This window comes from Juglans microcarpa x Juglans regia, chromosome 5D (genome assembly GCF_004785595.1).
Source record: "Juglans microcarpa x Juglans regia isolate MS1-56 chromosome 5D, Jm3101_v1.0, whole genome shotgun sequence".
Classification (NCBI taxonomy): domain Eukaryota; kingdom Viridiplantae; phylum Streptophyta; class Magnoliopsida; order Fagales; family Juglandaceae; genus Juglans; species Juglans microcarpa x Juglans regia.
In genome coordinates this window covers 27,165,679-27,193,175 of record NC_054602.1, presented here as the reverse complement: position 1 = coordinate 27,193,175, position 27,497 = coordinate 27,165,679, and the positions used below count along the sequence as shown (strand labels likewise).

Below are 27,497 nucleotides of genomic sequence, written 5' to 3'. Positions count from 1 at the left end.
CAAGGCATAGAAAATAGGAAAATGTCAAATTCAATTACCATTATCTGTACTGCAAGCAATTTCACGTGATATCTTGTCATTTAACATAAATTCTACAAATATTCTTTTATTAGACTACTCTAATTTCATTCTATTTTCAGTATATAGTCAGCCGATGTCGATATTGCCTAATTAATTAGTTTAGTTATTATTATTTTTTAAAATAACAAATTAAATAGTTAATAAATAATGTCACACTTATATATAAAATATAAATACACTAATAATGCAATATAAAATATTATTTTTATTATTTAATTCTTCCTTCTAGTCTCTCTTTTAGTTGTCACATCAAAATAACATTATCAATATCATCACTTATCAATCACAATTAAATTATTTATTAAAATAATTTTTAATTAATATTTTTTTGTGATGGAAACTGAAATATTTATAAAAGTAAATTAAATATTTTTATAATATTAGAAAGCAAATATAATTTTTTTTATATTTTTAAAAATATTATATACATATTTTTATTTTATTATATTGATGTGATACGAACAGTACCACACTGCTTAAGCAAACGATTTATAAAGAGAGACAAGGAAGTGCACGTTAAATCACCCCCAAGTTCTTTCATTCCGAGAAAATCTGATCCCTCCAAAGGCATCTCGCACATTCCTCCTACCAAAAAGTTACTTGACGTATAATGAAGTTGAAACTGTATATAATGAGGCGTGAGAGAGCGGTGTTTCCAAAATTTCATCCTCACTCTCCTTTTGGTGCTACGTCGCCTTCGATTGCATTCATACCTTTACATATATAGAGCAGTGCCGTGTGCTGTAACCCTCATTTTGAAACTCATTTTCTGATCAAAGCTTAGGGTTCTTTAGATTGTAGCTGCGCCCGAACCGAAGTTGAATTGATTGAGTGAGGTATTACTCTGTTACTTTACAGTTTTGGTATGCTTCGATATTGAATTATTATACTATGAACGATTTGGAATTTGGGTTTTGCTTGGTTCTTGTTTAACATATCTCTGGGTTGAGAATTTGGATGGTTGAAACTTGTAATGGGTGGATGTGGGAATTTGTTTTACCTTGAGTTCGGACTAACTCAATCTTTGTATTTGATCGGAGATGATTTGTTGTTTTGAAACTTTGGTTGTTCATTTGGGGTTATCTATTTCCTATTTATGTTGTTGTTGTTGCTGTTCTTTCGCACTGGCGTTTGTTTTGTCGTTGTGTGTTTTCTTTTTGTCATTGGATAATTTCTATAGTAATAATTGAGCTATAGTGGCGTGGTTCATGCGTGTGTATATCTCCCCCAAACTTTGGTTTTTTAAAAGGCTGACTTAAGGAATTGTTTTAGGGAGGGAGGGAGGGAGAGAGAGAGAGAGAGAGAGAGATTTGGGGGGGGGGGGGGGGGTGCGGGTTCACTATTTTATTGTTCACTTTATTAAAGCAAAGAGAGTTGGGGTCAAGGTGACGAAGAAAGACATGGCTTATAGTGATTTAATAAAGGATATGTCTATAATGGTTTCTTATATGGTAGGAAAGGTGTAATAGCCATGAAATGTAATACTTGGGTGCATATTATATTTTTTGGCAATTATAATAAAGTACAAGTTATGTAGCCTTAGGTGAGATTTGGATAGTGAGTTGAGTTGAGATGAGATGAAAGTTAAAAGTTGAATAAAATATTGTTAGAATATTATTTTTTAATATTATTATTGTTTTGAAATTTGAAAAAGTTGAATTGTTTATTATATTTTGTGTGAAAAATTAGAAAAATTGTAATGAATAAATGAGATGAGTTGAAAGCACTTTTATATCCAAACCTAGCTAGATTGAAACAACCAATGCACAATTTTTAGGTTTTGTTAATTTGCTTTGGAGGTTATGGTAATTCTTATTTAGAACTTATAAAGAAAATGATATGTACACAACATTTTACTAACTCTGTTTAAATGAAAGGCGGTTATGCAAATTTTGGGATTTAAATCAGATGAAAACCCAAAGTTATAAAAAATAACTTTTGTTAATGAAATGACATTGTTACATTGGTTGGTTGTGAAATGAGTTATAAAATAGTTGTTCCCATATATTATTATTTTTTATGACGGGGGAACCACCCCTGACAGAGCCCTTAGGACTCACACAAGTGCACCTCAAGTACTGGGGGTGGCACAGGCCCGCGGCAATAAGTTTCTTGTAAGTGCACCTCAAGTAATTCAAAGGGAAGTTCCCTCAGTCTTATGGCCCATAGAAATTGTTTGCACCCAAGAGGATTCGAACCTTAGACCTAGAAGGAGCATACCATCAAGACCAAGGCTTTTTCCACTTGAGTTACTTTTTTTTTTTTTTTTTTTTGGTATATCGGTAAAACCATAGTTTACTAATAATAAAAGCTTCTTTTTCACTTATTTTTATTTCATATATTATGTAAATAAGTTTCCAAAGTGTAAGTGCTCGGCGAACTTAAGTGCAAACGCTGTCTAGAGCCTAGATGCAAAGCCCAAGCTTGTTCTTGATTGAAGTAAAGTGCACATTTTTAAAGATGGTATATAATAACAAAAAATCCACAGATACAATAAAAAGAAAAGCTTTAAAATGCAAGATGGTAGTATATTTAGCCTATTTACTCAATTTACTAAAGTATTATGCAGCAAGAAAATCAAGTTATCAATTAATTACCTAAGATTTAAACATTAAATTTTATATAATTCTCTTGTGCTTTGCTGAATATTACTTTTGCCATTTGATTTGATAGCTATACACATATTAAAGTACATGGCTGAATATACTAAAAAGGTCATGACTAGGGCATGTTTGGGTAATGAGAAGAGATGAGAAATTCTCAAAACTTTTCATATTTTCCTTCCCAAACATCACTTGAACACAAAACACTTTTCAATATTTAAATCTTCAACTTTTTCACCTAATCATTACCTAATCATTATCCAAATACAAAAAAAACAATACAACTTCTCCATACTTCCAAACAAAACACAAAAATCAATACACTTTTTCAAATTTCGAAACAAAAATTATATTAAACAATTTTTTAACTTTATAATATTTCTATTTAACTTTTTCTCTCTCCTTTCTCAAAACACAATATGACATCTTAACTCAAATTATTCCACTACTATTCATAGAATTCTAAGATACTCTAAGGCCTCGTTCACTTTCACAAAACTTCCCATCTAATCATTACAACTTTCCCAAATTTTTATACAAAAAAAAATAAACAATTCAACTTTTTCAAATTTTAAAACAAAAATAATATTAAAAAAATATTCTAACAATATTTTATTCAACTTTTAACTTTTATCTCATCTCATCTCATCTCATCTCATTTACGAAAACAAACGAGGCCTAAGTGTCCAAACGAGCCCCAAGAAAGCCTAATAGTTGTGGGTATTGACTTCTATGCTAACATAAGCAATCAAATGTCAATCTAACTAGTGAGCCAATAGTCCTATTGGGTTCAAAGCATTTACATTACATGTGACTTTTGGCACCATGGCACGCAAATGGTCTTCAATATCAACTAAATACTTAAAAATATTCATTTACATCATTTTCGGGTCTTGAATAGATATTTTATATTTTGTTTAATTAGAAAAGCACTTTTTTTTTTGCACTTGAGGTTCACACAAAAAGTACAAAAAAATGAGCTCTTGTAAATGCTTTGTTTTTGCTAAGTCAAGCGCTTCGCCTTTGGCACTTAAATGAGCTGTTACCTACACTGATTGATGCTGAGCACTGTTGCACACTTCGGAAAGGAATGTGAAAGAAATTATAACAAGTATGAATTAAATAAATCATCCATTCTTCCTTTTCGTGGTTCAGGTTACGTATCCTGTCGTAGAATATTTTTAAAATGAACTAGTCAATTATATTTTACTCTTATAAAAAAAAAAAAATGATTTACTCTCTCTCTCTCACGCACACAGATTTCATGAACTCTCTTTTTTGGAGTACTTAATATGATTATGTCTGGTTAGAGTTTGATTTGGGGAATATGTGAGCTGGGGTCATGTCTTTATTGGCTTGCCTATTATGTTTTTAATGTTTTTAAGGATAATCAACCTTCTACTCCTTGCCATTTCATGCTGTACTAGCAGGTCCTTTTTTATTTATTGTATTTATCACGGTAAAATGAAACATCTTTAAACTCTGAACAATCTTAAACAAAGAACTAATTGAGGTGCCGATTATTCATCAGTGCCATAAATTTTGATCATTGTCATAAAAATGTTGCATATTATAAATGAAAGGACACTTTCTCCTTAGTATTCTGTGGGAAATCATTTGTCCTATTTTAGGCATATATTTATCCCTTTGGTCTGCAGTCTTCAAGATGAAGCACAACACCTAGTCTGACAAGAATTATTGCATGTTATGTTTTATTTCTACATTAAGGTGCTGGATGTTTATTGTAGATCTAGTTGAATATGAATCTCTCTTACATAATTGAGAGCTATTTGCACAGATTAAACTAACTGGTTCAGTGATCCTAAAAGCAGTCTCTTTGGGATGGAAAGATGGTCATACATGAACATTCGGATGTCGTGCAGTGGGGCATGCGACTTCTTGATGGTGATCCCAACAATTCTGGATATTATGGTGAGATAATACATCATAGTGCCGATGACGCATATAATGGAATCTATCAAGGGAATTATGACACTAATTGTAGTCATTTAGAGAATGACGAAGTTATTGCGCGTACACTTCAAGAAGAATTTTTGCAACTGGCAGTTTCAGAAACATCCGGATACTCACATGCAGGAGAAGAGCAGTTCCAAGCATCAAATCTTGAACATGATTGGCATGGTCCTTCAGTGAACTACAACTGTTCAGGTATTCAGTTAAGCTCCTTTATGGATTTTCTCAGAGTCATCAGCCTACTTATATCAGTTATCTTAGTAGTCTTTCTTATTATGTGCAGCCCATAACTTTGGCCAGGAAGAAGCTGATGATGCAGAGCCTTCCACTTCCTGTTCAAGCCCCGGTGATAGAGAGGGGAATCCTTATTCTTTGGAGATAACCAATGAATTTGAACTCGATGGTGAAGTAGGCAGGAGACTGGATCAAATGATCTCCATTCCTGTAAGTTTAACTTAGATAACGTTTCAGCAACTAAGATTCTTCTCCATATAGTCATTAAAGAAATATACTGAAGTTATTTAGGACTGGTTTGGTTACACAAAACCAAACTATCTCATCTCATCTCATATAATCATTACAACTTTTTTAAATTCCCACACAAAATATAATAAGCAATTCAACTTTTTCAAATCCCAAAACAAAAATAATATTAAAAAATTATATTATAACAATATTTTATTCAACTTTCAAGGAAAAATCTCATTTCATCTCATTTGAACTTCGTAATCAAGTGAGGCCTAACCTTTCCTTTGACTTATCCTGCATGTTTGATATTAGTTCAATTTGACGATTTTCTCTGATTATTTATATACAAGCTTGTCGTGATAGGTTTTTTTTTTTTTTTTTTTTCCCAAGAAATTTCCATATTACTTATTTTTAACCCATGGTTAGCAATATATTCTTGAGAAGGAGAAGATTAAGCCCTTATAATGGTTCCAAGGGGCTCCAATAGTAACCTTGATTAGTCTGTTTGGATATGGGCCTAAGTGTGGCTAAGCCTTTCTTAGGCCATTACAAATAATATTAGAGCCAATCACAATCAGAAGTGTGGGACTTGAGTCATTCATGCTACCTATGAAGGACCTGGCCAAACAAGGACGTTGGAAACTTATGGCACCTGGGATAGGGGGAGATTGCAATACCCCGGATTGTGTGATTGTGTATGGGAAGGTGATGAATGGGATCCCACATTGACTGGGATGGAAAATTTCAAACCCATTATAATGATTCCAAGGGGCTCCAATAGTAATCTTGACTAGTCCTTTCAGAGTATGAGTTCAGATGTGGCTGAAGGTGCTTAGACTTCATTGGCTTGTTGCATGGATATAGATTTTTTTTATATATATTTTTGTGGATACAATAGATCTAGAATTAAGGTCTGAAGACTGGACACCATAAATAGTTTCCATGTATTGGACTTCAGATCTCCTTAGATGTAGCTACCCATTTTGGGTTTCATTTTTCATTGTCTTTTTGTTAAGCAAGCGTAGATTCTAAGATACACACTACGTCTCCATTCCATTACTTACCTGCTAAGCCTAGAGATTTACATGCATCGAGAGATTTTGAGTTCTCTTACTTATCCCCCAAAAAAAAGAAAAACGGAGAGAGAGATTTTGAGTTCTCTTATGACTATTACTTATAAAAAAAAGGTTCTCTTATGACTATTTATTTTTTTCACTTGGCTCAAGCTTTTATGTGCTTGGATCGCTAAATGCTTTTAACTTATTAATTCATTTATGGCTGTGGTATTTGCCACACTTAATTTAGTTTATATATTACAGCATGTTCCTAGAATTAATGGAGAAATTCCTTCAATTGATGAAGTAACTTCAGATCATCAAAGGCTTCTGGACAGGTATTGTTCCTAATATTTGTCTTTTCTGGTTGTTAAATTTATTATATTTCTTTGCATATAAATTTGTCTCTTTGTAACATTCCCTTCCCAAAAAGATTAGGAATGTGTACCACTAAATTTCCTTATACTAGGTAATAAGAATTTTATAAACTTCAGATACTACCAACTACCAAGCACTTTATTAATTGTCAAACGGTAAACATAACAAATCCGACACATCCAAACTAAGGAAAACCACAATGTTATGAAAAAGTCTAAAAGAAACCCTATGAGCCTTTATGATGAACACTTATTCACCTATTCACTAGGTCAATGTCTCCCCTCTATTGGCTTTTACAGGCAGACTTGTTCTCATCATCACATGGGACATTATAAAACATAAGGACAAAATTGAGTCAAATAAATAGTGCATCACACATTTATCCATAGTGGCCCAAACACATTGACCCTTGTGTGCTCAATTTGTGCCTCAGCTCCCCTGCTTATGGCCGCAAGGGGAGCTACTCATAGGATAAAAACATCCAGGTGGACCACACCTTCTAAACATCCTTTGGAGTGCTCCCTTCAGTGTGGCTTGTGCATCCACCTTGTAGCTTTGGTACCATTTCATCTTCCTCATATGACCAAAAGAAAATGTTTATAAAACCATATAATCATTCATCATCTCACTTTTTCTTTCTCATAGCTTTCATGAACATTCCGATAACTTTCATAACATAAGCATGCTTAGTACATACCCTATGGCACAAGAATGACATTAAAACATTTGTAAACTTGTTCATCACATACCCTACGGGGCGGAATAGAAGAGGAACTGAAATCTCATACAGTAATTTGGCCCAAGGTATGCTCCCCAATTTCTGTGGGTGGTTTGGGTATTAGAAAAGTGATCACATTGAACCGAGCCCTCTTGGGGAAGTGGTTTTGGCGGTATGCCAATGAAAGAGATTGCCTCTGGGGAGTAGTGATTGATATAAAGTATGGTAGGGCTTACCCATAAAAAAAAATGAAGTATGGTAGGGGTGAGTGGTGTTCTAATGAGGTGAGTGGGAGGATGGGATTGACCTAAGGAAAAATATTAGAATGGGTTGAAGAGAGTTTCATAGCATACGAGATATGAGGTGCACAATGGATCCATGGTAAACTTGTGGCAAGATAAACTTTATGATTAGATGGTTTCCCCTAGCTTCTAGAACTTTCTCGATCTATTTACTTTTATGTAGAGTTAGGTGCATTTGATGTATACGTCTGTTGTACACGTCTATTGTACTTGGATAGTGTCATTTGACCATTATTGAAATTTATCTTATTTATTAGAAAAAAAATACTTACTGTAACTCCTAGGTCTATTAAAAAAGTATGCAACTTCAGTCATTGGAAAGATTACTCATCGGGGGCTTAAACCATGTGATACCCCATATGATATGGATAAGGGTAGGTGGTGTATGGGATTCCATATTGTTTGGGAGAGAAAAGTTTTTGCTCTTTATAATGTTCCTATAGGGCTCTAATTGTATCATTGACTAGCCCTTTTGGAGTATAGGTCATGTGGTTTGGGCATTCTATTGGGGTGTTACAATTGTATCAAAGCCAGATTCAACCAGAAATGTGGGACTTGAGCCGTGCCACCTATGATGAGCTGTCTTAACGAGGACGTCGGGAATTTTAAGGAAAACCCGGGGGGGGGGGGGGGGGGGGAGATTTTGATACCCCATATGATAAGGATAATGGTATGTGGTCTATTGGATCCCATATTGCTTGGGAATGAGAAGTTCTTGCTCTTTATGATGTTCCAATGAGTCTCTAATTGTATCATTAACTAGTCCTTTTGGAGTATAGGCCATGTGGTTTGGGTCTTCCATTGGGGTGTTACAAACCATGACCTTAAAAGGCCTATGGCAGTTCACTAGGAATGCTTAACAGCAGATTTTAAGGGCTCTTGATATGCTGCAGACTCTGAAACATGCATATTTGGACTCTTTTCACTATTTAGACTCTACTCATCAACCATACAAGTATGATGAGATCATTCTTTTTAAAAAAACATATGAAACACATGAAAGAGGATGTTACCCCAGTACAAAGGAAGTATACATGAATGCATTTAACAATCAAAAGGAAAAAGTGCTAGAAAATCCTGAAAATTAGCAATAGAAAGAGCAACTCTATGTTGGGCTGTTATTCAATGACATGGTGTTTAGATTGAAAGAATTTAACTGCAACACTGACTTTTCGCAATCCTCAAAACAATGCTGGTTTCTTTCTCTCCATAGACACCATAATACACATGACACGATCATCTTGTGCAATGGTGCGCACTGTTGGTATCTAAACTGCCCCTTTCCAACATGTTAAAAGCTCCACCACCTGGGAAGGCATCACCCAACCAATCCCAAAGAGATCAAAGATCATGTTACATAGGATGCTAGCAACCTCACAATGTAAAAGGAGGTTATCCACCATTTCCCCACTTTTCCTGTACATGCAACAACGATTAACCATTATAATGCCCTGTTTCCAGCACATGCAACAACAATTAACCACTTTTCCTTGCACGATGGAAGGTTCAACTTTATACTTAGAATATGACCATGTTTTATGCCCTCTATCATAGGCACAACACGGGAATGTAAGGGAGCTTACTGCCTGGAGAGGCCTGGCCTACTTCAATTTCTTATACGCGAACCAGTTTCCTGTACTTGCTGGTCTTAAATTTTAGTGTTCCATCCCAGAAACAATTAAGAACCATTGAGATTTTTCAAAAAGATAGGGATTTCAATTATTGAAAGAATCTTGAAGAAAACTTATCTTAGAATTGGTTTGGAGGTTGCACCAAGGATTTGCAGCCTCTAGAAACACTTTTGGGTCTCAAAAGGGCTAGAATAGCATTTAAACAATGGAAAAAGTAAAATATCAAGCTGAATCAATGACGGGAGCCATTTAGGGATTGTTCCGGTTGAAAGTTAATGAAAAAAACCTAGAATTATATTTTCAATAGATTGCAGCAGCAAGAGAAGTGAAGGATTGAAATTTAAGACTTTGAATTAGGGGCTCTGGACAGAATTTTTGAAAGGCGCTCAGATCTGTTTCTGCAGAACTCTTGACGGAAAAATTGCTGGATATCCATACCTCAATGCTGTGGCAACTCTGAAAGTAATTTATAATTACGTTATATTGGATTTTGGACTTATGTTGAGGGTAGGGAGTTGGCAGATGGTGTCTGTGGTGTTTGAAGGCTACTAGGGTTTGATTTTAGTGGATCTAGAACTCATGCAGGGGCTGATCCTCCTTTCTTGGTTTGGGACGGCTTGGGGTGGTACTTAGGCTCCAGAATTTAGGTTTTATCAGATCTGTAAATCTTACAGAGACGTGTATTTAATTTACAGGTGGCAAGGGAGTGGATTTATATAAAAGAGTCATGTTGGACTTAACTGCTAGCAGCTATGATTTGCGGCAACCAGGGTTCTCTTGTGGCTCCTAAAACTGTTATATTTTGCAATAAGAATCCTAGGGTTAATAAACAGGGCAGATCAGCACCTGCTTGGGAGGGAGAAGTTTTGAACCTTTATAATGACTCAAAGGTGCTCCAATTGTAACCCTTGACTAGTGCTTTAAAAGTATAGGCTTTGATGTGGTTTGGGCTTTCCTTATATTGTTTCTAATGGTATCAAAGCCACTCACCAGCCATAAATGCGAGACTTGAGCTATGCCATCTGCAACAGAATAGTTTGACGAGAACATTAGGATTTAAGGGTGAGAGAGTGTAGTACCCCAGATCGATTATAGAAGATGGTGAATGAAATGCCAATTGCCTAGGAGAGATATAATTTCACTGGGCTATGATTGTAATCTTTGACCAGTCATTTTGGAGTATGAGCCCAAATGTGGCTTGAGTTATACGAAGCTTCAGGAGCAAGACCCCCCACCCCCCCCCCCCCCCCCCCCCCCGCGCGGGGCCCCATGCGCGTGGGGGTTGTGCTGTCTATTGCAACGTAGGTTTGAAATATGGGCTTCATAACTTTTTTGTTTGCCTCGGCGGTTTTATTGTTGATACTACTTCATGTTGTATATTCAGATTGCAGATGTATAACTTTGAAGAGCACAAGGTGCAAGGTGATGGTAATTGTCAGGTTAGTTATCCTTATCCTTCAGCATCCTAGCAATTATCATCAGGATCTATTTAGGTTGTTATTTATTTGCTATGCTTTAATTCTTATACGTACTTCGATGATTTCTTTCTCCAGTTTCATGCTTTATCAGATCAATTATATTGCACACCTGACAACCACAACTATGTAAGGCAACAAGTAGTGAGTCAGGTAGGTTGATATGAAGTAGCTACTTTTTCTGGTGCCAACTTGAATTTCTCGAAGCTGATGTATCTTTATTTACTTTTATGTTTGTTCTTATCAGCTTAGGTCTCACCCAGAGATTTATGAGGGATATGTTCCCATGGAATATGATGACTACTGTGAGAAGATGTCCAAGTACTAATCAAACTCGTTGCCTTTTCTTTCTCTCTTATAATTTTTGTTTATAGACTAAGGATCTCCCAATGTAAACTTCAATTTAATGTTACTAGAAGCGGGGAGTGGGGTGATCATGTCACATTGCAAGCAGCTGCAGATTCGGTATGGTTTCTGGTTATCATTTTCCCTCTTTTTGAACTCGGTAAGATTTGTTTTTCTTTGTTAGTTTATGAAAGGGACGTCCTGTCATTATTCTGTGTTGTATTAAAGCTTATATTTGTGTGTCCTACATCCTAGGTATATTGTAATTATGTTAACTTATTGTAGAGTGAAGTTATATTGGAACTTAAAAGTATAACTTTGGTGGTTGGAGTCGTTTTTTAATTTGTATCTTGCAGCTGGAGAAGTTTTAACTTGTCAAGCATTGATCCAACTCTAGGCTTGGACAACCAAATAGTTTGCTTCTGTGAAAAAAAGAAAAAGAAAATTTGGATCATAAAGCTTTTGATATCCAACTTCATGTTCTGCATTTATTAATTTTTGTTATATATTTTGCATTTCTTTTTTCTGAACCAAAACAGTCTTGGGCACAGGTCTTACCAATTACTTAGATAAATGTGCGTGTGACAATTCTAGAGAGATTGCCAAGATGAGTTTTCTCTGGCTCTAATCTCTTTCTGAACTGCTGGCCACTCTCTCTAACTTCCGTTTCAACCCAGTTATTTTTCTTTTGGACTGCGATCTTCTAGGAATCACAATTGCAAAGTTAATGGTCAGGATATAAGTGCAATTCATCCATGACTAATACTTGTAAATGTTTTGTTGCAGTATGGGGTGAAGATTTTTCTTATTACCTCTTTTAAGGATACCTGTTTCATAGAAATTCTTCCTAATGTCCCGAAGCCAGATCGAGGTAAAATTCCTGACTTATTCAGTTTTATTGCGAGAGTAGATTATTTTTTGGTCTTTCTGGCTTGTGGTAGGTTGGCTAAGACTTCTCTGCTTATTCTACTTGCAGCAAGTTGTCTTTAATTCTCAGTTTCTAACTTTCTGTAATTTTTTATTTTAAAATGTTTTTGCATCTCCCTCTTATTTTTTCCTCGCACCATGCTGTCACAAGTAATACTGCTGAACCTTGGCCTAAATTTCTATTTGTGCCTGATCTACACTCATACCGCTTTTAAAAGTTGCTTTGTGGGTCTTAAAACTGGCGCCATATAATGAATTTATTAGCTGTACCATGGATAGAGGAACTATGGAAAGTTAATGGTGGAAAATGTGCCAAATTGATGTGTCCTTTATATGATCAGTAAGATATAAGAATTTATCTTTTGCTGTTGGCTTACAATTCTTTCTGATTTTTATTTTCAATTAATCATGTCAAGTTTGGTTGTTTAAATTATATAATCTGTTACCTTTAAAATTTTTATGCAATGCTTGTGTTGTGCAGTAATTTTCTTGAGCTTTTGGGCTGAAGTGCATTACAACTCGATCTATCTTCAAGGAGGTAATTTCCTTTTATGCTTGTCTGTTCTGGGTAAAGAGGTTCAGAAGTTTTAGACTGCTAGCCCAATGACAAATTGAGATTGGATATACCCAACCATCAAGCTAGGCTGCTTTTACTCCATATGAACATCCTTTGACGTGGGTGTTGAATTTTTTGCTTTTGGGTGAAAACGCGAAAAATGGACAATTGGAAGCGCACCTCTTTTTTCTTTTATTTGTCCCAACCTAAGATTGAATTTGTTTGAGAAATTTAGGTTTGGATGTTTTCAGGCTTTAGTCTTATCAGATTAAAGTTAGATTTTTTTCATTATGCCCCTGAAAATAATGCATACCTTCTTTATCATGATTTGTAATTCAGATGTGCCATCAAATGATTCAAATGAGTCCAGGAAGAGGAGAAGATGGTGGAAGTTCGGCACCAGAAATTAGGAGATGTGTGGCTGTCAAAGTGTCATGGGGCACAAATCTCCCAATTTGTTGCCCTTACTGTTGCTATTTAACGTATACACACTTAGTACTTGGTACAAGACTTGCTCCAGACTGTCCTACTCTCTCAATAATCGTCTGTTGGCAAGGAGCAATGCAAGAGGAAATCGATACCTTTAATTTCCTGTGCCTTTTCGCTGCAACAAAGAATAATTCCTGCAACAAAGAGTGGAATGGAGTTCAAATTAGCTTCGGTTTCTTGACAAATTGTTTGGATTGTTGAAGAGTCTGTATAGAAATATTTCAAAGATGGATCAGATCATTAAGTACAGGTGTAAGGATTTGCATATCCAGATTATTCTCAATCATACTTATTATATAGTGGTATCTTTTAAGTAATTTTCATTGGAAGTTGACATATAAAATCGCAAATGTGCCATGTCAGCATGGATAACTTTAAGATAATAAGATGAATAATACTGCTCAGAAAAAAAAAAAAATGAATATCTTGCTATAATGGAAGGGGTATCATGCTGCCTGAAATAAGTGACAGAAAATTAGTGTAAATAATATTGATGTTTGCAAACACTACTAAATAATTTGAATGGAGTCGAAGGAGTGGGGAAATTTATATAACCTTGTTTGTTTTTATAACTCTTCTCAATTCATCTTATCTTATCTTGTCATTATAACTTTTTTAAATCTCTATATAAAATAAAATAAATAATTTAATTTTTTTAAATTTCTAAACAAAAATAATATTAAAAAATATATTATAACAATATTTTATTTAACTTTTAATTTTAATATCAACTTATTTCATCTGCAAAAATAACCGAACTCAATGAGTTGCTTCTTGGAGAATGCAAAACTTTCAGGTTTGGATGGTAGAGAATCCGAAAAGACAATTGCCATATAAGACTTCGTTTAGATAATCAACTAATCTTAACTCATCATTAAAATTTTTTTAAATCTCAATACAAAATATAATAAATAATTTAACTTTTTTAAATTTTAAAATAATAATAATATTAAAAAATAATATTATAATAATATTTTATCAATTCAATTCAACTCACTTCAACATCTAAACGCAACCTTACTCTTTGCATTGAACTGCAGTCAGGTGATCTGGTCTGGCCACTGGCTTAACATCTGCAAAACTTGAACATACTGAACAATGATGATAAGGATATATTAATTACTCGTATTCGTATTTATTTCAAAAGTAAGTACCATTTTTATTATATTAAAAAAAGGAAAAATCTTTAATATCTTTAGAAAAAAAGTGGAAATTCTTTTCATTTTCAAATCCTGAATCCCCTTGTAACTGTAGGCTGGTCCACTGCACAACAAAAGGGCCTGCAAATGCCAAAATAAATGGCTGAAACATGTTTTCCCATTTCATCTCTAGTATTTTACATCTTCACCCTCTCAAAAGTCCTCATTTTGAGAATGAAGCAAGGAGACTTCAACCATTAAGCAAAAAACTCCTAAAAGTCCAAAATGCACTGATACATGTCTAGTTCTGTATGTCCCCACTCCATACATATAAGATATATCTATCAGAGACAAACCCATATATATTACACTGTTTATTGCTCCCTAAGTAACTCCTCCTGCTGACTCTCCTCGGCCTCCTCCGTCGCCGTCGACTGTAACAACAGCGCTGTGAACGGCATGTGTCGGTACCCATTGCCCGCCGCAGAAGCCGTGGCGGCCGAGTACTCCATCCCCAACGGCTGACATAAATCCAATCGACAACTCGGCTGAGGTGGCGGTGGCGCCATCGTGAACATCCCCTGTCCGTCGCTCACTACCGAAAGCGGCTGTATCCGGCATGGGACGGAGTGAACCGTGGAGGGAACAGTGGCGGAGGAGGTGGAAATGGTTGCCGGGACGGTGCCGGATCCGGTGGCCGCGATGATGGAAGGTTCTGCCTGGCGGAGCAGCCATTCGATGGTCTCGCCGTCGGAGCGGTGACCCAACTCGCGAGTGAGCTGGAATATCCGGGCGGCGCAGAGGGCGGGCATGCGGATGCGGCGGCCGCGACCGTTGACCTTGGTGTGACGGTCTCTGGTGCGAGGGGGAGCAACTTGGGTTTTGGTAGTGGTGGTGGCGGTGGCGATGGCGAGTGAGTTAGGGTGTTGGTCCGAGAACTGGACGACCATGTCTGAGCCCATTTGGGTTAGGGCTTTAGAGGGTTTGGGAATGACGAGGGGATAACCGGCTAGAGAGCGGGGGGAGGGAAGGAGCGAGGGAGGTTAGGGTTTGCAGAAACGGAGAAGTGCGGGGATTGTTTGTTTGGTAGTGCGATTCTATTGGCCCCACAAAGTGGAGGCGCGATGCGATGCTAGGGACTGGGACTACGGAGTTTGTAGCGGTTCTCTGCGATGTATATATTATCGTAGATCTACCACTGTGGATCCTACCCTATTATTATTATTATTATTATTAAAAATAATATTCTCATCGGGGAGTTCATACCTACCATTGTCACCTTTCTATTTTTCTTTATTGTAATGATTAAGAAAGTGCATTTTCATGAATTTGTGATTGTATTTTCTTTTAAATGATTAAGGGGTTAAAAAAATGTTTATAAAAGATTAAAAAAAAAAATTATACGTTTTGTGAGTTTTTTCGCCACAGCACCAAGTCGCTTTTTAAAATTTTTAAATTTATGTGTATGGAAAGCTAATTAATTTGTTGAATATTTATTTAGGCTGATAAATATTTTTTCAAGAAACAAGTTGGAATATTGTAGAGTTTTGGTTTAAGGCCCAAAACTTAGAAAAGAGTCCTTTCATTTTTTTATTTATTCACTACCATACTTGGACCCAAAGTTTTTTGAAATGGCCTTTGCCTGATCACCCCAGGCTCCACGCTGGTTTTTTTTTTTTTTATTGAACTAGAAAACCCAACAACAGTTTGTTTTAAAACTCCCCACTTTTACACGCCTCTTTCCATTATTCATAAGCATGCACGTATCTAACATATTTATCCACTCCCTTGCACGCCTCCCTCATCCCTCTAGGTTTGTTTTGGTTTTTAAACTCAAGAATAGGGTTGCCGTCTCCTTCCCTCATCCTCCATCGTAAGAACCTCAACCATCCCAAACTACCGACGCAACCTAGCTCCACGAAGACCCACGCTGCAACACTTGATGAGTTCACGTCTAGCAATCAATCATAGCCCATCTTCACCATGGAAACTGCCCAAAGCCACCTTCAGCCCCTCCACTGCGATGTACTGCAGTTGCACCACACTAGAACACGTTTAAACCACCATGAAGCTCTCTAGCAACCATTACTCGCGCACCATTGCAAGCTTATACCGGAAGCAACCTTGCCGCAACACCTGAAGTAGTCGTAGCCACCATCACCAACTTCTGTGGGAAGCAGAAACTGCAGTTGCTCTGTTTTGAAGCCTTGGAGATAGAGCATCCTTGTCCAAACCGAGAGCCACTCCACGAAGGCCAGCCGTTTGATACCACCTCTATTTCTGCACCACCACAGCAGGCTCACGGTGACCTCCATCCCACACGGTGTACGCATTTTCTATGCTCGTTAGGTAAGTTACCGCACATCTCATTTTTCCTCACTGTAAGCGCAGCCGCACAATTCTATGATTTTTAGATTTATGTGTTCTGCGACGAAATGCCTGTAGTTTAGGTTGTACATGTAATTTATGGTCTTGTCCTTAGGCAACTTTTGTCAAGTCTGAAGCTATTGTCACTTTCCTGATGGTTGGTAAAGTCAAGACCATCCTTTTATTTACTTTGTTTTTGCCTTTCCCAAAAAACATACATTTTTATTGGTTTACACAAATGTCCTTAAAGCCTTGCATTGGAAAGCTTTCGTAAATCCTCAACTTTTTTGAGTATTTATGTTTTTACCAAAGTTTGGGAGGTGAGATGAGAATTTTGTGTTTTGTTTGAGAGTTTAAAATATTGTGTTTTAATATTATTATTATTTTGAGATTTGAAAAAAGTGAATTGAGATTTGAAAAAGTTGAATTGTTTATATATTTTATATGAAGATTTGAAAAAGGTGTAATGATGAGATGAGAATTTTGTGTCTCATCCCACCCCTAACCTGCTTACACTTTATGTTTTAAAATTGATCACTTACGTGGGTTGTTTTCTCTTTGTGGGCTGAGATTAGTTTTAATTGAGACTTGGGTATTAAAATTAGTTTGGGCCGGGCTATGTGTTTTAGAAACCATTCTAGTGATCTTTATGTGGATACTAAAGGTATTTTAGAATTAAAAGATATTTTAGGGTTATGAGAAATTTTAGGTTTTGAAGAATTAAAATAGGTTATTTTAGCATCTTAGGTGTAAATATTGAAATATGTGTTCGATTGGAAATTTACGAGATTTACATGATTATTTTATAGGTAACAATTAATATTTGTTCGGTATTGTTGAGGAAATTTTTGAAAGGCTAAGAAGTTCAGGTAAGCGGGGTTCCTATGCTAGACTTTGCCTAAAATAAAAATGAATTGAGGTTGATTTATGAAAATGTGCATTATGTGTTTTGAAAAGAAATGTAAAAATAATCTCAGTTATTTGTTCGTCATTACTCATTGAATTCTGATGAAAGAGAAAGTATTTTTGTCATGACTGGTGTAGACATGAGCTTATTTTTTACATTCTATTTTTGACCTATGCAAAAGGAGCGAATATGAAAATTTGTACATAATTATGTAAATATGCTTTGGATCTGCTTTGATTACGAAGATGATATGCTTTTGTTTAGTACTCTGTTTGGATAAGATGTGATTTCTGAAAACCTTTGGCATGACTCTCTAATTATGAATTTGATTCTGTTTCCGCTCTGTTTAGTTACGGCCTTATCACGGGTGATAATAGTGGTATACGGCTCAACCACGGGTTACAATAGTGGATACGGCCCAACTATGGGTTATAATAGTGGATACGGCCCAACCACGACTAATAATAGTGGATACGGTCCAACCACGGGTTATAGTAGTGGTCTCTGTTTTGAATGCACACCTTGGTGACAGAGTGATTTATGTTCTGCTTGGCTATCCGCAGATGCACAACCCTACCACGAGGGTTATACATGGCTTTTGTCCTGATATGATGTTCTGATAATGATGATCATTTATGCTATGCCAAAAGATATTTTGAATGAAATTATTTCTGAATCTTCGCTCTGATATTTTAATAATATGTTCTGCTTCTGCACTTTGAAAATGAAAATATTTTGTTCTACATTCTGATTTTTGTAAATGCTCATGTTTACACACTAGTATATGTTCTCTGCTTACTGAGTTGTTGATAACTAACTCCTTATCTCCATATATTTTTCAGATAATTTTAATGGTTTAGCTGGAGAACAAGAGTAGGAAGTTTTAGCAGGGTGTTATGATCATAGTGGAATAAGTGCCTGAGATTACAAGTGCATATTCGAGAGTCGTAGTTAGTAAACTGATTTATTTTCGATATTTTGATTGATGAATTAAGGATATTTTCGAGTCTTTGGAGAGTTTTTAATTTATGTTATTGAGAACTTCTTTGTTGTCCCTATGAAGGAACATAGATTTTTGGGTTGAGTAACTGAATTAATATTTTATGGAGTTTTCTGGATTTTATAGTTGTGTTATTTAAGTTGATATTAGGTATTAAGAGCTAACTCTTCGGACCTCTGGGATTGGGGTGTTACAGATGGTTTCAGAGCCAGGTTTGAGGTTCTGCAAACTATAAACATATGAGGTTTAGATATCTAGGGGTTTTAAGAAGTAAATTCAAATTGGAGTTATAGAAATTTCAAGATTTAGATTTTGCAAATTTTAAGAAATGATTTTCATGACATTTAAGGTTTTAGACCCGATAGGCTTATTCTGTAGGCGATAGGACATGACTTGGATATGACTTAAAGTTTAGATTTTGAAGTTGATATAAGTTTGATCGAAACCTAGGTTTGAGGTTATATAGACTATGGTATATGAGGTTTTAGATTATCGGTGGCTTTAGGAAAGAATCTTCAGACTTGAGGTGTATACATGCACTGATTGTAAGGAATAATTTTATCAGTACTTATGGTTTTAGAATCTTCAGGTGTTAAGCGAGATGTCTTATGAAATCTGACAAGTAGGATTTTACAGATTTTGTGGTTTTGGGTTATTGGGGACTTTAGGAAATATTTTTTAGATTTGATGTTTATGATTTGATGGAGTTTAAGATATATTCTTGTTGATAATTAAGGATTAAGATTCTACAAATTTTATGGTTTGGGCTTTTTTTTCCTAAAATCTGAGGTTTAGAGATGTAGCATTTTTTTAAAAAAAAAAATTAATTTTTTAATGAGATTTAAGGTCGTAGGATTTTGTGGGCTCCGGGATATGATTTTTGATGGTACGTGAGGTTTTAGCACTTGTGGACCTATGGAAATGTGTCCCACAAGATTTGAGGTTTTAGATTTTTCTTTTTTTTTTCTTTTTTTTTTTTGTATATTTTACAGAAATGATTCGTTTGACTTTTGAGATTTCAATTCTGGTAGGCTTGTTCGGTGGACTATAAGAAATAATTCTGACATGATTTAAGGTTTAGATTTCAGGTTGACTTATTGGAAAGAGTTTTGGTTGGAAACTGAAGGTTTAGATTTGTGATATTGATGTTTTAAAACTGATCACTTATGTGGGCTGTTTTCCCTTTGTGGGTTGAGATTAGTTTTAATTGAGACTTGGGTATTAAAATTAGTTTGGGCCGGGCTACATGTTTTAGAAACTATTCTAGTGATCTTTATGTGGATACTGATGGTATTTTAGAATTAAGAGATATTTTAGGGGTATCAGAAATTTTAGGTTTTGAATAATTAAAATAGGTTATTTTAGCATCTTAGGTGCAAATATTGAAATATGAGTTCGATTGGAAATTTACGGGATTTACATGATTATTTTAGCATCTTGGGCCGTATCCACTATTATTATCTGTGGTTGGGCCGTATCCATTGTTATAACCCGTGGTTGAGCCGTAACTGAACAGAGCGGAAACATAATCAAATTCAGAATCAAACAGTCATGCCAAAGGTTTTTAAAAATCACATCTTATCCAAACAAAGTACTGAACAAAATCATATCATCTTCGTAATCAAAGCAGATCCAAAGCATATTTACATAATTATGCACAAATTTTCATATTCACTCTTTTTGCATAGGTCAAAAATAGAATGTCAAAAATAAGCTCATGTCTACACCAGTAATGACAAAAATACTTTCTCTTTCATCAAATTTCAACGTGTAATGAAGAATAAATAACTGAGATTCTTTTCACATTTCTTTTCAAAACTTATGATGCACCTTTTCGTAAATCAGCCTTAGTTTATTTCTATTTTATGCAAAATTTAGCATAAGAACCCCGCTTACCTGAACTTCTTAGTTTTTCAGAAATTTCTTCAAAAATGCCAAACGAAATATTAATCGCCACCTATAAAAATAATTACGTAATTTCCATAAATTTTCAATCCATGCATTTCAATATCTAAACCTGAAATACTTATTGTAATACCTCAAAACCTAAAATTTTTCTTAACTCTAAAATACTATCACTTTCTAAATTCATCATTTTCCACTTAATAACTCCGACTAAAACGTTAAATTCTAACTTATTTACTATACAATATAAAATTGGATAACATAATTATATCAAAATCTATTAAAGTGGATCAAGCAAAAATATCATTTAAATAAATTAAAAAAAAGGCTTAATTGGTATCTGTTTAAAGGGGGTTTTTTTTTTTTAAAATAAAATAAAATAAAATTTTGTACTTACTATTCCCATACGAAATTCATACTTTAATAATATACTTCAAAATCTTTGTTTATTTTGTAAATATACATCTAAAAACTAAAGTCGTACATACAACAAAACTAGCCTAATATAGCACTCATCTAAGATAGGGTGTTTAAAACGACTTAAATTGCATGGGCTATCATGGGAAAGCAGTGGGCACGCACGACATAACAGAACTTAAAACGCTATAAGTTTCCTTATTAAACCATGCAGTAGAAGCATGCTCACCATGTGGCAAGGAGCTGTGCGATGAGCTGAGAGGTGGACGGCGGCAATGACGGCGACTGGGTGACTGAGTACAGAGAGATAGAGTGATAAAAGAGAGACCCACTAATGAGTGAGAGAGAAATATGAAGTGAAAGTGCAAAATGTGAGGGAGAGGGATGAAACTCACACTAAGGCCCAGTTTGTATTCGCAAGTAATCTCAACTCATCTCACTACTATTTATTATTATTCATCAACTTTAACTCACAAAATCACTACTATTCACAACTCATCTCACTACTATTCACAACCTATCTTAACTCATCTCAACTCATCTTCGAATCTAAACGATACCTAAGACGTGATGGACTGAGGATGCCGTGAGAGGAAACTAGGTCGTGGGCTTATCAAGAAGGTCAATGAACGACGGACCCGGGTGGCTACGGCTGACGTTTTCTGAGCAAGTCACAGAGAGAGTTGGCGCTGTGGGTGGCTTAAAGGCGGTGGGTTTGTTGAACCAAGACTGTTCTGTTTCTGGAAGCAAAAACAGAGGTCCTTCGGCGTTGGTGAGGCTATGTTTTTGTGTTGCACGGCTAAGGGATATGGGTCAACGGATGGCAACTATGTGGAGGTGCTGGGGTGGCACGGTAGTGCACTGTGGGGACTTCGTGCATGCATGGGTTGCGTCGATTTTTGTATGGGGGTAGCGAGAGTTCTGGGCGGTGCAATGGGCTGTTGTGCCGTGGAGTGGAAGCTGTATATGTGTACTGGTGGTACAGGGGCTAACGCAAGGTGGCTGAAGTGCGGGGCGCACCGCAGTGACTGGGTGGTGCGACTGGTTGGCCCGTGGCCGAGCTGGGGGGTGCTGCGCTTGCTGACTTCGTGCGGGAAGGATGTTCCTGATGGCAACAGATTGCGGCGGTTGTTGTTCCACGATGGGCAGTGAAGCTAGTGCTACTGTTGGCGGCTATATAAAAGAAAGTTTTTCACCAAAAAACAAAGCGATGGCAACCCTAGTTTAGAAGATGGGTACATTACCACATATGTTGTATGTATATAGGAACAGTTGACAAGAACGTAGAGAGATAGAGATGTGCATGCTAAGGAAACGGACGTGCACGTCATGGGTTCTGGTATAAGATCTTATGGGCTTGGGCTGTTTGGCCATTTCAAAACAAAAAAAATTTGCTCCCGTCGTAGTGAATAAAGAATAAAAAATGTGCTTTTTCGTATGTCAAACCCAAAAATATTCAGAGAGCGGACTTGGTGCTGGGCCCGGATGTTACATCCTCCTTTCCTTAAAAAACATTTCATCCTCGAAATTTGTTACACTTAAGCAAAGTGTTTAATCCTCAACAATTATGTCGAACTTAACATTCGAAAAATTCTAACTTTCCCAACTTTTGTGCCTAGTGCCTTAAATATCTTCTAATCCTCTTGCCATCCATATTCACACACCTAGTGTCAATCGCCGTACACCTCACGGTCTAGTTCGAGTAAAAACAAAATATACTAACTTCCACAATGAAATTGAAGCCTAATAATAATCTCATTTTTCTAGCTAAGCCTCACAAATAACTAAAAGAGAACTCCCTAGATAATATTTTAAAAAAACTCCCATTAATATTACAATCAAAAGTTCCAAATTTAAGTCCTAGGTAAACTCAATTCACAAATTCCCGAATCCTCAGAAGATCTACTTTCAACCAAAAAAAAAAAAATTCTCGCTTCCAAAGCACATACTAGTCTGTCAAACACCTAAAGCTCTAAGTCTTGTAGGTATAAAGTATTGGGTCTAATCCCTTTGAAAACCTTTTCAGCCAAACTTCAATATTCTAAGCTATACAACTATAAAAGTTTCATGCAAGCATGATTAATCCCAGCTCAACTAAAACCCAAAAAAAAACTTTCAAGGAGAAAAAAAGTGGGGTACCTGTGATCGCATTGTTATCGTCCTCAACATCTTCAGCTGTCAATGCAAACACTCGAGCTGGTCCCATTCTACATTGATTTTTTCCTTGTGTCGTCTTTCGGGGACCTGGAGGTGTGTTGGACTTATTCTTGTCGTCTGACAGCAATGGGCATTCTCTGATGAAATGGCCAGTCTTTCCACATCGAAAACATGACCCATTTTCCTTTCTACACTCCCAAGTGTGTATGTGGTTACAAAACTTGCAGGGGTTATTTGATTGATATCCCTGCACCTGTCTCTGACTTGAGTTGCTACCTTCGTTTCTCTTCCTCCATGGCCCTTGATCCATACTAGAGGATCCAGGTGGAGTAGCTCTCTTTCTTTGTTCCTGTAACTCAGCGCTTCTCTTAAGATTCTGCTCCACCAGCATCGCTTTATGTACCAAGTCTGAAAAGTTTTGAATTTGTAGAACCATAACCCGTTCGTAGATCCTTTGATTTAAACCCTCTTCAAACCTCCGAGTTTTCTTCTTTTTGTCGGGAATCAAATATGAGGCGAAGCGTGACAACTCTGCAAATTTTGCAGCATACTGGCGTACCGTCATGGTCTCTTGCACCAAGTTAGTAAACTCTAGGGCTCTAGCTTCCTGGTCTGCTTTCGGAAAGAAGCGGTCGAAGAAGTTTTGCTTAAAGTGAGGCCAGCTCACTTCTCCAGTTCCACCAGCTTCTCTGATGGCTTTCTCAGAGTTCCACCATCGCTTTGCTTCTCCAATCAATTTAAAAGCTGCAAAACGAACTTTTTGTTGATCGGTGCACTCCAAGATACTGAATATCTCTTCGATGTCCTGAATCCAATCCTCAACTGCATTGGAATCGTCTCTTCCATCAAAGGAGGGCGGATGGGTGCGATTAAATTGCTCGAACGTGCAACCCCTCTCATTGTTGTTTTCGTTCAAATCTCCAAGGTTTCGAACTCGACGACGAGCAGCCATCCTGAGATCTTAAAATCGGTTAAACATTCTAAGGAAAGAAAACAAAATATGTATAAAAAAAATATAAATACCAGTTAAAATATTTAAAACAAGTTAAAAAAAAAATGAATCAATAAAAACTTGAACTTGTTTTACCCATTCTTAGCCATTTCTTTAACCAACTCATATAGTCTTTCCTACCCTCTATAATTGTAAACCCGACATCGCTCTAAACTGCCTTACATCTTAGAATCTAAACCTCAAAAATCTAAACCTTAAATTAATCTTTATAAAGATTATCTCCAATATTCCACAAATTAAGCTTGTCGGATCTAAAATCCCTAAACCTCAAAATCTCAAAACTCAATCATAAAGTCTGCAAATTCTAAAACCTTAAATATCCAAATAATCATCTCTTATTCTTTAAAATTCTACACCTCAAATCTGAAGTTTCTTCCTAAACTCACAGATATCCACACCTCAAATGTTTATAGTCTGTAGAACCTCAAACCTAGCTTTGATACCAACTGTAACGCCATATTCTCAGAGGTCTGTTGAGTTAGCTCTTAATACCTAATATCAACTTAAATAACACAACTATAAAATATTAATTCATTTACTCAACCCAAAAATCTATGTTCCTTCATAGGGACAATAAAGAAGTTCTCAATAACATAAATTAAAAACTCTTTAAAGACTCGCAAATATCCTTAATTCATCAATCAAAATACCGAAAATAAATCAATTTACTAAATACGACTCTCGAATATGCACTTGTACCCTTAGACACTTATTCGACTACGATCATCTCAGCTTGCTAAAACTTCCTATTTTTGTTCTCCAACTGAACTATTAAAATTATCTGAAAAATATTTAGAGATAATGAGTGAGTTATCAACAACTCAATAAGTAAAGAACATATACCAGTGTGTAAACATGAGCATTTATAGAGATCAGAATGCAGAACAAAATATTTTCATTTTCATTTTCAGAGTGTGGAAGCAGAACATCTTATCAAAATATTAGAGTGAAGATTCAGAAATAATTTCATTCAAAAATATCATTTGGCATAGCATAAATGATCATCATCATCATCAAAACATCATATCAGAATAAAAGCCATGTATAACCCCCATGGTAGGGTTGTGCATCTGCGGATAGTCAAGCAAAACATAAATCACTTTGTCACCAAGGTGTGCACTCTAAACAGAGACCACTACTATAACATTTGGCAGGGCCGTATCCACTATTATAACCAGTGGCAAAGCCGTAACTGAATAGAGTGGAAACATAATCAAATTCAGAATCAAAGAGTCATGCCAAAGGTTTTTAGGAATCACATCTTATCCAAACAGAGTACTGAATAAAATCATATCATCTTCGTAATCAAAGCAGATCCTAAGCATATTTACATAATTATGCACAAATTTTCATATTCTCTCTTTTTGCATAGGTCAGAAATGGAATGTCAAAAATAAGCTCATATCTACATCAGTCATGACAAAAATGCTTTCTCTTTCATCAGAGTTCAATGTAACAGATAAGTATTTCATGATAGAATAATTCGTGTAATAGATAAACATGGCATGACACGGCATATATGACAACATAAGAACATAAATTGCAGTTCCCTTACCCATCACACATACACAATAAACTGATAGTAAGTTAAGAACTAACTTACCACGATCGTCGCGTTCTACGAGAATAAAGTGAGAAACATGAGGAACTGTAAGAGGGTATTCTAAAATTTAGAAATTTAATTACTAACAATTAGAAAAGTAAAAAGGGACAAGTTAAAAGTAAAATTACTATTTTACCCTCTACTTGTGAGAAAATGACCATTTTACCCTTAACTTAAGGATTTCACATCCTAACTCCAAAAATTACCAAACTTTACATTCCTCATATAAATTTTGTCCTAGACTCAAATATTAACTCAAAAAAATTTAAAACCATTAACAACTATGGAAAACTCACAATGACCGAAATATTCATAGGCCATTTCTCTTGATTTTGGTTGCAATTTCTTCTATATTCAAAACCCATGATTAAAACAAAATTTTGTAACAAGTATCTTCCTATCCTAAGTTTAAAAATACACTTAAAATATCCATTAAGAAAAGCTAATCATCAACATCAAATTTTTTGTAAAAAGACCCAAACTTTTTAATAAAAAGTAAATGTTAAATCACAAGTTTTGACCTTAATAAAAACATCTCCAAAAATTCTAAAAAATCAAAACTTACTTCTAACATATTCATAAAATCATCCTAATATCAACCATGATTTAAATCATCAAACAAAAGTCACCAAAATCATAAAACAATACTTGGAGTTTTTGGTTTTACACTTCGTCCAAAAATAGAAACTTTTCTCTCAAGTAATTTTGATCAATCTCTTGATCCATGACTTAAAACACGTGATCTTCAAATTAAAACATCTCATGGTTTAAAAATGTGTCCTAAAGAAGATCCAACCATCAAAGTTAAAATCACATGGCTAAAACTCAATAAAACATGGATCTAACCCAAAAAATCAAATCTTAGGCGTAATCGAAATCCTCTTGCATAGAAAAATCATATCTTTAAAACTAATACTAAATATCTTCAAAATAATATCCTAACATGTATATAAGAGGCTTAGGATTATCATTTAAAAATATCAAAACCTTTGGAATAAGATCAAATCACGAAATATTCAAACTTTCCCAAAATAAAAACTGTGTTTCTACTTCCAGTTTTCAAGTTTCCAAATCTAAGGAAATCTATCATCAAAAGCTTTATCCATGCAACAAAACCTCAAAGAACATTCATCAACACATGCTAACAACACTCCATAAAATTTTCGGACCAAGATATGTCCATTAACTTTGTCCAAAATTCCAAAACATAACATACTCTCTAGTTTCACGCCCAGAATGACATTTCCATGGTTAACATTACTTTTGACTGATGAAATGAGCATGGAATAGACTAATAATATATCCACGGAAACTACACTCAAAGACGAATAAATTTTATGAAGGAGCCATCGTGCGAAAATACATACAAAGAGTAAAAAATTACCACGCAGACCCAGAAATGTGCCTTACACGACTTTAGACTCCTAGAGGGGGAAGTTATGGGCTTGAATGATTCTTGATTGGAGTTGGTTATGTGACATAAAGTGGAGAATAGTGAGAGGTAAGGAATGCTTGCAGCAATTATGAGAGATGGAGGTTGATGGAGTGGATTTCTCCTTCACATCAAGGCACTATTGGGTGCAGCCAATGGCAATAGATGGTTTGCCATGTGAGGGAGAAAACTTCTTCAAGAAACTTTGCCATGGTGGCCAAATTCTTGGGGCTTGGTGGGCCTCAACCAAGTGGGCTTCAATTTGGGGTTTTAAGGGGGTTTGGTTAGGGTTTGAGATGCTATCAAGCCCAAATCCAATTTTTCTTGGCCTAATCAAATTTCTAAGGTTTAAAAGGTTGGATAATGATGTCATAACAAGAGTTTGATTAATTAATAGCATGTGGAAGTGATTTAATCAAGTGATAAACATAAAGCTAGAAATCAGATTAAAAAGGGTTTGAAGGCCAACTTTAGGGTTTGGGAAACCGTTTAGGGTTTCAGTTTCAACCAAGCTTTGGGGTTTCAATTGGATTCCAACCATTTAGGGTTCCGCTAG

The 27,497-nt window shown here is 35.7% G+C and overlaps 3 protein-coding genes across 8 annotated transcripts; 1 reads left to right on the top strand and 2 right to left on the bottom strand.

Moving 5' to 3' along the window:
* The first annotated feature begins 590 nt into the window (after positions 1–590).
* LOC121264310 (OVARIAN TUMOR DOMAIN-containing deubiquitinating enzyme 12-like) lies at positions 591–13,298 on the top strand. 6 transcript variants are annotated; one of them, XM_041167435.1, is made up of 12 exons: positions 614–917; positions 4,517–4,616; positions 4,752–4,853; positions 4,942–5,102; positions 6,446–6,519; positions 10,595–10,649; positions 10,764–10,838; positions 10,933–11,006; positions 11,102–11,150; positions 11,817–11,901; positions 12,439–12,495; positions 12,853–13,298. In XM_041167435.1, the coding sequence occupies exons 2-12, from the start codon at positions 4,535–4,537 to the stop codon at positions 12,921–12,923; spliced, it is 885 nt and encodes a 294-aa protein (XP_041023369.1). In that variant the 5' UTR covers positions 614–917; positions 4,517–4,534; the 3' UTR covers positions 12,924–13,298. The 6 variants fall into 6 exon arrangements, with proteins under 6 accessions (XP_041023366.1, XP_041023370.1, XP_041023371.1 ...); XM_041167434.1 differs by having other exon boundaries at positions 4,698–4,853; XM_041167432.1 differs by having other exon boundaries at positions 591–917; positions 4,517–4,853.
* Positions 13,299–14,199: 901 nt separating this feature from the next.
* On the bottom strand, positions 14,200–15,366 carry LOC121264311 (transcription factor TCP11-like). Its single transcript, XM_041167438.1, has one exon. It carries the CDS (start codon positions 15,101–15,103, stop codon positions 14,516–14,518), a length of 588 nt encoding a protein of 195 aa, XP_041023372.1. The 5' UTR covers positions 15,104–15,366; the 3' UTR covers positions 14,200–14,515.
* Positions 15,367–22,802: 7,436 nt separating this feature from the next.
* Positions 22,803–23,846, bottom strand: LOC121265852. The gene has a single exon (XM_041169524.1). The coding sequence runs from the start codon at positions 23,844–23,846 to the stop codon at positions 22,803–22,805; it is 1,044 nt and encodes a 347-aa protein (XP_041025458.1).
* Positions 23,847–27,497: the final 3,651 nt, after the last annotated feature.

Bases quoted from the DNA above. Each gene is read 5' to 3' on its own strand.
- LOC121264310 (XM_041167432.1), top strand. From the start codon at position 4,535: ATGGTCATACATGAACATTCGGATGTCGTGCAGTGGGGCATGCGACTT. The intron at 11,151-11,816 runs GTATGGTTTCTG...GTTTTGTTGCAG, and splicing joins TGCAAGCAGCTGCAGATTCG to TATGGGGTGAAGATTTTTCT. The intron at 11,902-12,438 runs GTAAAATTCCTG...TGTGTTGTGCAG, and splicing joins TGTCCCGAAGCCAGATCGAG to TAATTTTCTTGAGCTTTTGG.
- LOC121264311 (XM_041167438.1), bottom strand. From the start codon at position 15,103: ATGGGCTCAGACATGGTCGTCCAGTTCTCGGACCAACACCCTAACTCA.
- LOC121265852 (XM_041169524.1), bottom strand. From the start codon at position 23,846: ATGGCTGCTCGTCGTCGAGTTCGAAACCTTGGAGATTTGAACGAAAAC.